Source organism: Simochromis diagramma, unplaced genomic scaffold, assembly GCF_900408965.1.
Source record: "Simochromis diagramma unplaced genomic scaffold, fSimDia1.1 OVJJ01000603.1, whole genome shotgun sequence".
NCBI classification, from domain to species: Eukaryota; Metazoa; Chordata; class Actinopteri; order Cichliformes; family Cichlidae; genus Simochromis; species Simochromis diagramma.
Genome location: NW_024387414.1, coordinates 2,346,707 through 2,361,025, shown reverse-complemented (window position 1 = coordinate 2,361,025; position 14,319 = coordinate 2,346,707). Strand labels below are relative to the sequence as shown.

General features: G+C 42.5%; 1 protein-coding gene across 2 annotated transcripts in view; it reads right to left on the bottom strand.

Moving 5' to 3' along the window:
• The window catches only part of cngb1a (cyclic nucleotide gated channel subunit beta 1a), a 36,653-nt gene that overhangs the window by 13,601 nt on the left and 8,733 nt on the right, over positions 1–14,319 (bottom strand). The window contains exons 11-24 of one of the 2 annotated variants that reach the window (XM_040011632.1): positions 13,905–14,011; positions 13,277–13,334; positions 12,897–12,926; positions 12,644–12,704; positions 12,518–12,545; positions 9,907–10,040; positions 8,867–8,964; positions 8,578–8,715; positions 8,348–8,389; positions 6,657–6,776; positions 5,121–5,135; positions 4,046–4,259; positions 2,038–2,074; positions 467–608 (exon numbers count right to left, since the gene is read on the bottom strand). In XM_040011632.1, the coding sequence (XP_039867566.1) occupies positions 467–608; positions 2,038–2,074; positions 4,046–4,259; positions 5,121–5,135; positions 6,657–6,776; positions 8,348–8,389; positions 8,578–8,715; positions 8,867–8,964; positions 9,907–10,040; positions 12,518–12,545; positions 12,644–12,704; positions 12,897–12,926; positions 13,277–13,334; positions 13,905–14,011 (1,224 nt within the window). The remainder of the gene's footprint in view (positions 1–466; positions 609–2,037; positions 2,075–4,045; positions 4,260–5,120; positions 5,136–6,656; positions 6,777–8,347; positions 8,390–8,577; positions 8,716–8,866; positions 8,965–9,906; positions 10,041–12,517; positions 12,546–12,643; positions 12,705–12,896; positions 12,927–13,276; positions 13,335–13,904; positions 14,012–14,319) is intronic. The other variant, XM_040011633.1, reaches the window with a different exon arrangement.

Here is a 14,319-nt window from a genome sequence, read left to right as displayed (position 1 = left end):
GATCTCTGGAAAAGCACGTCTCCATTCCTGTAAAATTCCTTGGATGTTTGTGTGCTGAAGGTTAACTGGGTTAACTTATGGAGCTGAAGACCACCTTCAGGTGACCTCTGACCCTGACAGTGATAACATGGGTATGTCAAACTTCCTTTGGTGTGCAGGCCTCTGAACATGAAGATATGAATCAGTTCAAACAGTTTCAGAAAGGATGGCGCTAAAGAAAGATTTAAGGAAACCATTTACATTGATTTTAACTCAGAGTTGTGTTTTTAATCATATTTGGAGCTGTTAGACGTTTCGCTCAGCAACTTTTAGCAGGACAAGAACAACCATGAAAGGATGCAGAGTTGGACATGAAGACAGGATAACACAGACATTAAACATGGATGCTTTCATACATTTACATGTCTTAGCGTGGTAACAGCGCCCCCTGAAGGCCGTGAGCAGCAGCATACACGTCGTGTGTTACCTGAGCTCTGGGGCTGTGAGATTGTTCGGTTCTGGTTCTGGGGTGGTGATAATCTGGGGGATGTTCAGACCTTTCCCTTCCATCACATCCATCGCCTCCACCTTCAGCTCTGAAGCTTCAGCCAAACGTTTACTGCAGTTTTCTGAGGACCAGAAAATAAATGCAGTTGGACCTCAGGCGACGTCTTCCTACACGAATAAACTCGCCCTCAACTGAACCGCATTTCAGGTCGACGTGTTAAACTGCTGTTTCCAAAGCACCAGCGCAACTTTAAACTTCTGCTTTCATTTATTTGTAGATGATAAAATGCTGATTGTTGCCTCTGGACACATCCAGAGAAAAAAAACAAAAAGAACTGATGAGGTTTTATGGTAAGAAAAATGTGTATTTAAATAAATATATTAATTTTTATACGTTTACGGGCCAAGTGTGTTCTCCAGTTTACAGATGTGTGGTGTTTACAAGAGTTATTCAGCATTAAATATGTAAAACTGTCTGGAAATAACCCCAAATCCACAGAAGCCCCCCTGCATTTAATGTTACCAGCTCGATAAATGGCCTCTCTTATTCTAACAGGTCACAGAAAATATGATGCAGGTAAAGTCACAGAGTTTCTTCAGTCTTAAATGAGAATCACAGGACTGAAGTCCAGTTTTGATTTCCTGTGTCCACATAAATGGAGCAAAAACTGATTCATGCTTGCTTAAATATTTCGGCCTCGACAGGAAATCTGCATCATGCTGCTTCGTGAAAATCCATCACCAGGGGCAACAACGTGGCAGATAAAGAACTCTTCAGTAACAAATCCCATCACACAGACTATCGCGAGGTAAACATGGAGATTCTGTTGCCCAGTTTTGTTGGTGATTCAGCTCTAAACGACTCATTAAAAACAGCAAAGGGACAAGCACACAGCCTACAGCAGCTCAGACATCCACCTCCTCCTGATTACCTGTGGCGCGCTTAGCTGGCAGCTGATGGTGAAGCACAGCGGAGCTGCAGAGCATGATGGGAGTGAGGATGAGGGGGAAATGGAACGTTCGGAGGCACTGGAAGTGTGTTTGTTTGGTTTGGCACTTCAAAGGTTTCGATCTACACAGATTATCTAGTCTATAATCTATAAGGTGTCTCTAGGAGTCTGCTGGAGGGGGGTGGGGGTTACGGCTGCTAAGGATCCTGGGACTTGGAGTTAAGGCCCCTGAAGCGGCTGTAGATGCTCATACAGCACTGCTGCGCCTGCTTGGTGAGCTGCAACAGCTCCTGGGTCAGCTGGGCGAGCTCTGGCGGTGGCGCCGGCACGGACAGCGTGGGAGGGGTGAGGTTATGGTTACGCATCAGCTTTGTGCAGCTCTCCAGGCACTCGGCAGCATGAGGCAATCGAAGCAGAAAGCTCTTTATCGGAGAGCAAATGTCAGGAACTAGACAGAGAAACAGCAGTGAGAAGGGTTAGCGTTAGGGTCCTAAAACCGGACCAGTGAAGGTAACGAAGGGCAAAGAAATCCATGAAGAGAGAAGTCGGAACAAGAGAAACAAGAAGACCGAACAGATAAAACCTGATTTTTCAGTCTCACCTCCACATCCACCTTCTTCTGCTTCTGCTGTGCTGGTCTGAGAATTAAGAAGAAAACAGTTATTAAAAACAAGATATAACTGTCAATCCGCCCTGCAGTCACAGGAACATGACATGGTTGAAATTTCCTTAGAAAGCCAGTGAGTGATTCTCAAGTAGAGATGCTCTTTTCCAACTGTTTCCAAGGAACCACAGGAATTGGATTTATCACCGACGTCCACACGAGCTAAAGACCTTTAACACCAACAGACTGATCTCCACGACAGCTTAGCCAGCTCGGTCCTCTGATGGAGACCACTCAATACACTGAAAGCTCAGGACAAAGTCAAGCAGCTGGAACTCCTTTCTGACATTTTAGGTGAAATATCTGAGATAATCAGAAGAAATTAATCAGAGATTAACTCTTCGAAGTACGTATAATTCAGGTTGTAAAAATTAAGACCAATAAATAACAGTGCCAGTGGTATCTGGCACCAGGTCAGCAGATCTTTCAAGTCCAGAACTTTTTCTAATATGTCCTCCAATAATAAGTTCTTCAAGTTCCTAGATTGTCTCTTTGACTTTCACCAGGTTCTTCCTCTTGCTCTCTGGGAAAGAAGCCACAAAGATTCAGAGCCACTTTGACTCGGTCTTTTGTACATTCCTCCTTACATTCCTCAGGTTCTCAGCTACACCTCCCTCTGTGCTCTTCCACCTTCAAGCTCATGGAGGGACACCGATTCATTCCCAACCAGTCGAGAGACAATCTCTCCAGCTTGTGTTGGTTCTACCTCACATGGGGTCTCCTCCTGGTTCGACATGCAGCAGGCGTGCAGGAGACATCCTGGGCATATGATGAACCACTGCAGGTGGCTCCTTTTCAGTGTGTAGGAGTCATGGCTCTACTCTAAATGAGTTCCTCCCCTTCCTCTAAAGGAGAGTCCAGAGTCCCTTCAGGAGAAGCTCTTTCCCACAGGATGTGTCCTCGATCTCATTCTTTGGGTCACTACCTCATGACTAGGGATGTGTACCGGTATGGTTCTGACATAAACAGTAGTAACCAGACCGAAAAGCAGCGCACATTTCAGTGCTTTATTTCGGTCCTTTTTTTTTTTTACTGAGATGTCACACACTTTGGATTCTAGCCAATCATTTTACCTTTGTGAGCGTAGTAGGCGGGGCCAGGTACGTCCGTTCTTTTAGAGCAGAGCTACAGATTAAAAATGCCCAAGGCGAAGCGGTCAAAGTCTGGCTGTACTTCACAGCAAAATATGCAAACTCAGCAGCCTGCAACAAGTGCTTTAAGCTGATACTGTGATACTGTCAAAGGAGGTAACACCTCGAATCCGATGAAACACCTGGCAACGCATAGAGTTTTTTTAAAAGCCGAGAAATGCGCCGTATTTGATAGCTTGCTGCGAGACCTCACACCGTGCACATCTACTGCGGGTGTGGTGCCTGTTATCAGACCCGGAGTTAGCAACATCCCCCAAAAACCCGAAGAGGAGAGTCCTGGCCCCTAGCCCTGCCAGTGTAGCAGAAATGATGACGGATGATGATGGCAGCAGCAGCCGTTCTTCTCTGCGTGAGTAGCTTAATGTTGTTCGTGTGTAATTTACGCTGAGTAGGCTAACCACGTTATTACATTAATGCATGTAAGGTGAACTAGCAAACACAGTCGTAGTTACATGCGGCTGTCTTCTTGTTTGATGGCAGATACTCCCTTCACCCTGGCCAAAAAGGCTAAAATGACCAAAGAAAAAGTGGAAAACAGCTAAACATGAGAGGTTTTTGGACAAAGTGTGTGTTCTCCATTCTTTAAGCTCCGGCACCGTTTCAAAAGTACCGGTTTGGTACTGGTATCGGATAAAACCTAAATGATACCCATCCCTACTCATGACCAAAGGTGAGGGTAGGAAACTAGATCAAACAGCCCTTCTGTCAATCTACCGCTCACCTGTCGACATACTCGAACTCTTCTGCTTGGCTCAAACTACCATCTACTGAAGCAGAATCCAGGAGACCATCACCTGATCGGTGGTAGTGGGTGGAGTTTCTGGAAGCAGTGGCTCAGGTTGTTGGGAGACTGGTTCTGCATCTGTTGAAGGTGTGGCTTCCTCTGGTGCTTCAGATTCAGTGGGTGGAGTTGGGGGCTTGTGGGTTTCGTCTGGAGCAGGCTCCACCTTTTCCACTTGAGTTGTTGCTTTGATTTCATCTTCAGCTGGGCAGACGTCTACCATGCACCTGGTGAAGAGGAGCAGCTGTCATTAACATCATAGAAGAGCGAACCAGACCTCCACAAAAGCTGCAGAGCTGATCCTTCCACTGACATCATCTGCACTGACAAGCAACAATTCACAGCAACGTTCATGTCAGAGTTTACAGTGTGAGGTGAATATCTCAGTGAGTTTCCTATGAGAAGCACGTGGGCACAGGAAAACTTACAATTGCAATGCAAGTGGCTTCTGTTTGAGGTATAATCTACTGTGGAAGGATCTGATAGGGAAACACTGACATTTGTACTCTTGGGTCCTGTTTTTCTAAATTATGAGACAAAATGTTTGCAACTGGTCAAACATTCAGACATAAGGTTGTACCCTGAACCCCATGGGGCAAATATCTGAGGTGAGATCTTTTCTCATTTTTGCCGTTCACTGGATAACGTTGTTATTATGGGTAAGTGTGTACAGAGGACACAAATCGCATTTAAACACATCAAATTCTTTCTAGAAATGGTGAGCCAGTTTAGTTTGGTTTATTTTGTTAATTGTTGGTGGTTATATTAGAAATAACAGGATGCTGTCAACAATATTTGAGAACATCAATATAATCGATTACAATACCTGCCCTGTTCAAGCAACATTGCTAAAGAAGACAACACTGGGCCGTGTCTGGGCCTGTTAGTATTTTTTTGTTCCAAGTAATCAAGGTAATCGATTATACAAAGCAAAATGTGCCCTCTTGGCTGTATATTGGACTGAATCTTCAACTATAGTTAACCATAATGAAGCCACCAGAAGCAGGTGAAACACAGTAGCTGGCTGACAAAAACAGAACTGCTTTATTCTGTGTGGTTATACCGCCTATAAAAAAAATCCAACCTACCTTTTGAGATCTGCCCTGATTCACAGAAGAAAAGTAGGCAAGACGCAGCAGAAAATAAAGGTAAATGTAATCACTGGAAAAACTGAAAGAAGCAACTTCTACAGAAGTAGTGCATAGTAAACGTCTGGGCATAAAAACTATTTGAACCAAAGTCCTGCCCTGATTTCTGGATAACCATAAACTCTGAAAGCCCCTCTATACATACAACAAAGGAAACATCTAACAACAGAAAGTTAGTTGTTGGAGACCAAAGAGAGCTTTACCAGGAGACTCCACGTGAACCCATCATGCCAGTTTGCTGAAGTCAGGCCTTTGTCAGCGTAACGAAACAAGTACAACATGCAGTGAAATGTGTTGCGTCCGAGCTGCAGACGTAGCCACGCCATTCCAGGGCATTCCTTTGGACCTAGCCAGGACCCTTACTGGATACTTGGAAGGAATCAAACTTACCACTACACTATTCAGCTGCCAAAAGCTTGCCCATTGTCTGCTTACCAAACCCCAGGATTGAACCAGGGACCTTTAGATCTTCGGTGTAACGCTCTCCCAACTGAGCTACTTCGGCTGGCTGTGTCTGACATTCACCGTTAACAACAGGAATCAGCTGATTCTTCTTAGGTTAAATCTGTGGTGTGAGGTTGTGTTGTTCAAAGTCTGGCCTGCTGTGCTTTTTGGGGCCGAGCTGTTATGACAGCTGGCTACGCTGGTGCAGATTAGGTTTGAACTTTTTATAAATATGCATTTATGTACAGGTGTCACTGATGTGACACATTTAAAATGTTTTCACAGAAGCACTGTATGGCCAAAACACATGTAGGAAATTAAACAATGTGTAGGCTGGACGTCATCAGTGACCCATCATAGGAAGGGCTGGATTTTGTTTTAACTACATGGCAAATTTTAAAAAAAAAGTCTCTAACATTCATCTTGGGTATACAGTTTAATTCAATTCAATTTTATTTCTGTAGCACCAAATCACAACACCAGTTACCTCAAGGCGCTGAAAGCTTTAGTTTAACAACCGAATGACAACTTGAAGATTTGAAATGACCATTTCTCGCTAGGAGGGCTTATTCACTGGCGCTAGAAAGGAGCCAAATAAAACCGGGTAGTGTTTTATTTGGCCAACCAACTCCTGCAAATACATTGGACTCTTTAGTACCCAGGCAACATTAGTGCTATGGAAAAGTAAACGAGCTGTGAACCAAGTTTGAGGAAAAAGCTATGGGAGAACTGACTGCGCGGCCCTCTGGTTTTATCCTTCAGGATGTTCTCCAAGTGACCAAACTGATTTCAGCTCCTAGTGGAGCGAGTCAAGTTCGAACAAACACCTTCTGTTAAAAAGAAGAGATACCAGCCAGGAACAGGGCAGGACTTCAGTTTGCTCTAAAAAGATGTAAAAGGTTTAAAGCTTCATAAATCTGATAATGCCAGCAGGCACATCAGCCTCTTAGTGCACACTTGTGTGTGCAAACTATTTGAGTATCTTTTAGTTTCTTACTCTACAAGCAGACCAAATTCTATGACCAAACTTACTGATCAGATTTAGTCTCTTCCTCAACAGTGGTCTTGATTTTATCTTCCTCTGTCACTTTATTTTCCTCAGGACTCTGATTCTCTGTGCTGTCTTCACTGTCCTCCTGCAGGTTTTGTAACCTGAACAGCGTGCAGCAAATGTTAAATAAGATGGAGAGTCCCAGTCAGACACCTGAGACAGCTGAGCTCATCTTTCAACCATTCTGAAGCTAAAGGCGGTAGCGACAGAGCTAAGCAGAGAGCAGCGAAGGTGAAGATGAAGCCTGCTGTTAAACTAAAGAGGCTAGGCCAGCAGAAACTGTCCACAAACTACACTACTGTTATCCATGGACACATGGATATGCACACAGCAAACCTTTGGAGGCCTTATGTGGAAAATGTTGACAAAATATTTCATAACTCTACAAGAACAGAAACAAGTCGCACAGAGCGACAGCAGCGATCTCAAATCGATTTTCTATCAATTTAAAGAAAAACAGGCTGAATCCAACAATAACGCTTCCTATTCCAACAGCCTGTTCTTTGAATGGGACCTGAATGTATAGTATTTTTACGATTTCGTGCTCTTCTAATTGTTTTAGATGTTCTCATAATTATAACATATAGAAGTTGGAATTTTTCAAGGTTTTATTTTTTTTGACATTTAATAACTAGTCGACTGGTTTGCGGAACCTGACTGATGTGGAAGGTCAGTGTTCAGGGAAGGATCTTACAGATGGCGTGACATAAAAACAGCTGTTATGAATGACACACCGACATCAGGGGTCTGTATGACCTGTATGTCCTGTACAGTGACATTGATGCCATACACCTTGGCTTTGTGTTGTTACATGACTTACTGTTGGCTAAGGTCAGTACAGTATAACGTTACATGTAGTACTAGTTAGTGTTAGCAGTTGTTTTTAACTTAGATGTAGCCAACTAGCCAATAAGCATTTACATTCCAGCGATTTTCTCAAGTAGTAACTTGAGGACACTATGGTTAGCTAGCTAGCTAACTTAGCTATGTAAGCTATCTACAGAAATATGTTAGCTGTGTTATTAGCTAAATATAACACTATTAGCTAAATATGTTAGCTAATGTTAGCTGATAAAGTAACTTAGAAAAACCTAATTTATCTGCACAAACAGCCCTGGGAGTGAGGTGTGTGAGGTAGCTTACAAATCTTTAAGACTAACAAGTAAACTAGTGTTTGCTTATATTAGCCAAGATTGACAGCTTTCAATCAAAGAGCCCCCATCAATAAAATGCTCTGCTGACGATAATCCTCATTTCCCCACACTTCAATTTGGCTAGACAGCATTCATTAGATGAAAAAGATTTTTTTCTAGTTATTGTTATCTAATGTTGCTAGCTAATGTGGCATCCTTTGATTTGAGTGCAATCAAAGATGAGAGAAACCAGCCTGTTGTTAAAGGCAGCAAAGAGAGCTGGGAAATTTCTCTTTTCATGAAAACGTACATGTTGCTGATAGGAGTTCAGCAGTAGCATGTAAGTTATTTAACACACTGTTCAACCCAACACTTGGAATATAAAGTGCTATGTGGATTGTGTTTGAGATAAGAACATTGTCTCACCTGTCCCATCACTTTCAGGTGATATAAAAGCTGCAGCAGCCTAAGCTAGGAGCACAAAAGCAGCATGTAAGACCCACAGCATTGTTATTTGGGCTTCACAAAAGGAAACTTACTCTGGATCATCCTCGTTTTCTTCTTCCAGGATATTGGGCAGCCTGTTCAAAGCAAATAGGAGCAATTCGAGGTTTCAGGTCACGTTGGACTGTTTTCTGTTTACCATACTACTGCTCAGATGTTTGAGATACAACAAGGATCTTTTTTGATAAATCCCAATAAGCTCATAGGTTAGAGCACTTTGCCATGGCGCTGCTTATGCGTGATGTTTTGAATTGATGTTACTTACTGTTCATTGGACTCTGGTAGTGTTTCTATTACAATCTTAGCTGAATGCTCCACCTCGAGCTGGCGGACTGCCTCCTCCGCTGCCTTTCTGGCCATCTCCTCGGCCACACGAGCTGCCTCCAGACGCTCCTGCTGCAGCCTGTAACAAGATCAATCAGTAGTCATGGATAGAAGAATTTATGTGACTTAAATAACAAAGACATCTTGCTAAAATTGCTCCCCAAGAACGCCCAAGAGACCTCATCATCATCATCCTTATTGCACATATGAGACAAAAGACTGAGGCTAACCTTTCCTCCATGTGAGCTAGGACCGCCTCTCCAGCCTCCTTTTTGATGCTGTCAATCAGTGGACTCAACTCATCCACCTGTGATTCTGCATCTCCAGTCTGCAACCAGCCATGATTTTAGTTACGTAGCAACAGTTCACTCGAGCAGTCATCAGTCACCTAATGAACTCTGGTAGCACCATGATAACATTTACACAAGGCCTTTGTTAGTATTACCTTATCCTTCCCCATAGTGCTGAGACTGGAGTCTGATTCTGAAAACATTGTCAGACATAAACCGGTCCATGGCGCAAAAAAGGTTGGGGACTGCTGTCATATATCACACTATTTACCGCAGTGTTTACAGTTCTCCTGCCATTTCACTTTTGCCATGGTACTGGAATACTGGTATCCTGGGTCTGCAAAACATACTATGGTACAACCAGTACTACAGTGGTATTTGAAGTGCTGCAGTACCTAAAGTGCTTACTAAATAACTTATTCTGGTAGTACCAGTTTCCCACTGAAAGTGTTAATTCAAAAATGACCGTGGTAACATTTAGATGGCCACAGTACCAGCACTGGTACTAACACTTATCCTTCCAAATGCCACTGGGGTTATTGGACCCTTGTTCTTAAGGACAAAAGTTTATACACCATCTATAATCTTTACTACAGTGGTAATAGAAGTGCTGCCATTACTTTGGTGCTACCATAGTAGAGTGCCCTGCAGTTACTGTGAAACCATAATACCAAACATGGTACCATATAAATAGACACAGTGCCTACACTGGTATTACCATGTTGATTGTCCCATGGCATTGGGATACTGATATCCTGAAGGACATGTACTGGTAACTGAAGTGCTGTCATGCCTTTCTGGGACTACGACTGCAGAGCTGCTACCATACCACTCTTCCACATGGGTTAGTACCATGTTAGTACCATGTTACCTGTGGCAGAACTACAATTTGATTTAAAATACTTATGTTCATAGTGAGCATATTACACTGGTGTGGCTCAGAGCTGTGTGTTACAATCATGCGGTCAGGTCAGGCTCACCTCCTTTTTGGATGGCTTCACATCCTCTTTCTTCTCCAGCTGTGGCTCTTCCTTCACCTCCGGCTTTGTTTCCTTGACTTCTTCCTGTTCAATGTCCTCCAGCACCAGGTCTGTGTTCTTCTGTATGATACTGACTGAATGGCACATGGCAGGAAGAACAGGGCTGAAGACTTTCTCTATATTTATGTGTTTAGAAGTCTCCAAGAAGGTGCAGTAAAAGCTGGAGTATTCATTTAAAAGGTTGTAATAAGAAACATACATCAATCTAGTAATGCTAACAGATGGCTAGTATGAAACTTTTGCTTTAAAAAAGTTAAAGTCAAGAAATGGACTGTGTTTGGGGTAATTCAGGTAATTCATACTGAGTAACTGCATTTTCATTTGTTTTAGATGTGCGGGTTTAATTATTAGAACGTCTAGATTTTCAAATGGCTCCTTTTGGTCCATATTGTGAAGTATTTAAGCACCTGCTACTTAACTGGCATGTCTGAAATAAATATTTTAATTGAAGAATTTAGAAATAAATGTGCTTTGAGTCCTAAAAAAGCTTAAGTTGCTAGAAATGATTAGATTTTTGAACAGTTGATAACTGATTGATTGGTTGGTTGATTGATAGGTCTATTGCCCTTTTCAGGTTTATAACAACAACACAACAGACACCTTTTTTCCAAATAATGTCTTTATTATAATAAATATTAAGCAAAAGGCTTCCTTTGTAGTTGTCTGCAATGATTTAGCAAAAACCTTCAAAGGGGACCAGTTGTGCTTTACCTCAGTTTCTGGCTGGTATCATTTTAATATGAATAAACATATTTATGTTTATTTGTATTCAAAGTTTCAAAGACTACGCAGAAGTCACTTGCTACAGGAACAGCACGCTCATGACGTACAGGCAGTACATCTCAAAAACACAAGGTGCTGCCCCTCTGTAGGCTTCCATAAGTCAGGCAATCAGAAGGCATTGGGCTTTTAGAGATGGGTACCTTGAAGAGACGGGAGCTAAAGCAGCTAGTTTCAGACAGGAAACTACATAAAGGGGCAATATACGATAAATAAGAATTATTTTCACCTGAGAATCTTGCCAAGTTACTCTGGTTAAGTTCCAGGATTAAAAGATTAAAGAGCTGGAAATGAGAACAACTGGTCCCCTTTACCAAGCAAGCAGTTGACGTGGACTACCAGCAATCCAGAGTTCCCAGTATGAAGGGGCACCAAAGGCTTGGACTTTAAACAGAGCATAGCAATAAAGACTTCCTAATCATAACTGGTGTTCATTAAAGGGGACATATTCTGCTTTTTGTTTGTTTTCCTTCAAATATCTCCTGTTCAGATGGTGGAAGTTCATATTAAACATGGGCAAAGAGTGAGATTAACCCTAATATGGTCATCTCAGACACGGATGCCCTGCCCACCTTATAAAGGGCAGCTTATCATAAGAAAGGGGGAGGAGCTAACATAATGTTTTAGACAAAGAAAGAACTTTGTGAATGAACAACGACCCGGTGTGAGACAAAGGATTATTTTGGACTTTGAATCATGCAAAGCTACTCTGTTAGAGTCAAACAATCAAAACAGGGAGCAGAAGCAGAATGAGTCCCCTTGAATAAAATCATACAATTGTGCCCCTTTTCTAAGTTTAAGTTCCGCACGATGGCTGTGCAAAACAAAAGCAGTGCAGCTTTGTGAGCGCTACAGGACTGAATCTCGCCGTAGCTGTGCGCAAACAGCTCTGAGTGTCCGTCAGTCAGTTAAAGTGTCTGCTGCTGTCAGTGTCAGTGTGAGCGACTCTGTCCCGCTCTTCCTTCTCCTTTTATTTTAAGGGGCTCTGTCCGCCTTTCCCCCCTGAAACAGAAGGAGAAGAGCAGCCCAGTTACAGTCTGCCTCATCACTGACACCAACCCCTGACCTACCACTAACCAATCAATCAATTCGCCAGTGCACGTGTCACAGAATAATATAAATGGGGTCTTCTAAAAAAATAGATGTAGTAAGAAAATTCCTTTTTAATTGACTTAAATCTGTAGCTCGGTTTAGGGTGTTTGTCATCGAAAAGTTTGGTTGTAACAATGAAACGCGAGAAATTTCCCACCTCACTTCTATTAAATCAGTAAATGTTTTTATACAGAACTTTAGTATATTTAATGAAGGCATCCAAACAACCAAATGCATTTTACACCCACTCCAAGAGTCACAATGTGACTGGGTGAATGGGTGAATGACTGAATGTAGTGTGAAGCGCTTTGGGGTCCTTAGGGACTAGAAAAGCGCTATACAAATGCAGGCCATTTACAATGTAAGGATAAACCAGGTTTTCAGTCAGCATGATTTCTATAACCAACTTTCAGCCAACTTCAGAAAGTCTATATTGGGATCTTCATGTGTGAGTGGTGGCTGCTCAAAACAAGCTACAGCATAAAGTCTCCTTTTCACGTGCATTTATATCGGATCATCGAGCTGCGTTTCCTGTTGTATTGTTCCCTTTGGGATGGATGGATGTAAATTATCTGTATCTCAGTATTTTCTGTCCAAGCTGCTCATCGTACAATAGGCCACTAAAAAACTCACAAATGAGTGTGATGCGACTCTGATGTTGGTTTGTTGTTGTACTTACTGGTCTGCACCTCGTCATTTCCTGCATCCTGTATGAAGGAAACAGATGACACCTTCAGGTCACCTGACCTAACTGGAATTTTATGGCATGTTTGCGAGAGCTGAGCGTCGTGTAGCAGCAACTCACCGACTTCTGCACGGGCTGAGGCAACATGCGACCGATCCCATTGACGATCCAGCCCATCATGCTGGAAGAACAACAAGAAGACTTTAGAAAACTACAGTCAACATCCGCATGGAATCACGGAGGGATGGTTTGTTTGGTTTTCAGGACCAAACCTGACGCTGAACTGCTTTTCTTCTGTCTGGACTAACGCTAGCTTCCCTGCTAACAAGGACAAAATACTTTTCTATCTCAACATAAACATGTTTCCACTTACTTTGGTGGCTCCTCGGCTTCCTTGGTGGACCTGTGAGGACAAAAGTAGGAGAGACCTGAGCTTCCAGCTTTGAAAAATCAAGCAAAGCTGCCTTAAACCTGCATTCTTCCTAATAACCAGCAGGGGGCGACTCCTCTGGCATGATTTTGTAGAAGGCTGTGAGAAAATGTACTTCCTGTTCACCTGATCTCTGAGCTAAGTAACACCTTCCGGTGAGTTTATGGTCTCAATCACTAGTTTTAAATCTTACTGAATGAAACATGATGCTCATTTTGTAAATTATGGTCCAATTTAGAGTAAAATAGATCATTCTGCAGGGCCTGATTCCCTTTTAAAGACTTTAAAACAGGACACAACACCGTGACAAAGGTTTGACTCACTTCTCGGTCTCTGGGGCTGGTTTGGGGACAGGTGGAGGAGCTGGAGGCGGAGCTTCAGCTGTTTAAAAGGGGAGGAGCAAATCATATTAGCACAATTTTACAAAACGGCACCACTGAATCCTAAAGTTTTACATGTCCAAGAAAAGGCATCTGGCAGAAAGAGGCTAAGTAGAATTACAGATGTTGGACATTTAATGTAATCAGAGGATGTTAGTGTTAGCTTACACTGCTGTTAGCAACTGCATTTATAGTTAAAAAAAATCAGAAAGCTGTCATCAGTTCGTAAAGATTTTCTTGCTGAATAATATCTAAACATGTATTTCCATAAAATGCTGATTCTATTGGTTTTTGTGAAGGTTATCTACAACTATGCTGACCTCTGTGTTTTCAACCAGGACCAAATATCACAAAAGTACAGCCAGTCGAAGGTGATTAAATGTCCAAATGTTTGTTTTAGAAAGAATAAGTACTCTCTTTTCTCCAGCTGTCAGCAGAACACGATGCTTCAGGTGAGCTCAACCAAGCAAAGCAGTTCAAATCAAACATTTACCACCACAACATGAAAGAAAATCTCTGAGTTAAATAGGTCTATAATGATGATTTGTGGCTGAATAAGAAGTAAAGATACCTTTAGCTGGAGCTGGAGCTGGAGCTTCAGCCTCCGTTTTTGAGCGAACATGGATCTCTGGCTGAGGAACCACCTTCTCGATGCCCTGTTTGATCCAGTCTATCATGCTGTGAGTAAGAACACAGGCAGATTGAAATATCACACGAACAGTTAGCTCCTGTGAGGTGGCTGAGCTCTGTTTCTTTGTGTTAACCTTCTGTTTATGTCTTGTTTGTCTCATTTTCTCCTCTGTCTATCTCAAGTTTTACTTCTTGTTTTGCTTAATTATCTTCACCTGAGTCTCATTTACCCACCCATCTCTCACCTCTAACATCTGATGCAGCGGTCCACAACCTTTTATGCCCGACAATATTTTCACGGACCGGCCTTTAAGGTGTCAAAGATAAATACAACAAAATAAAACCAGTACCAGTAC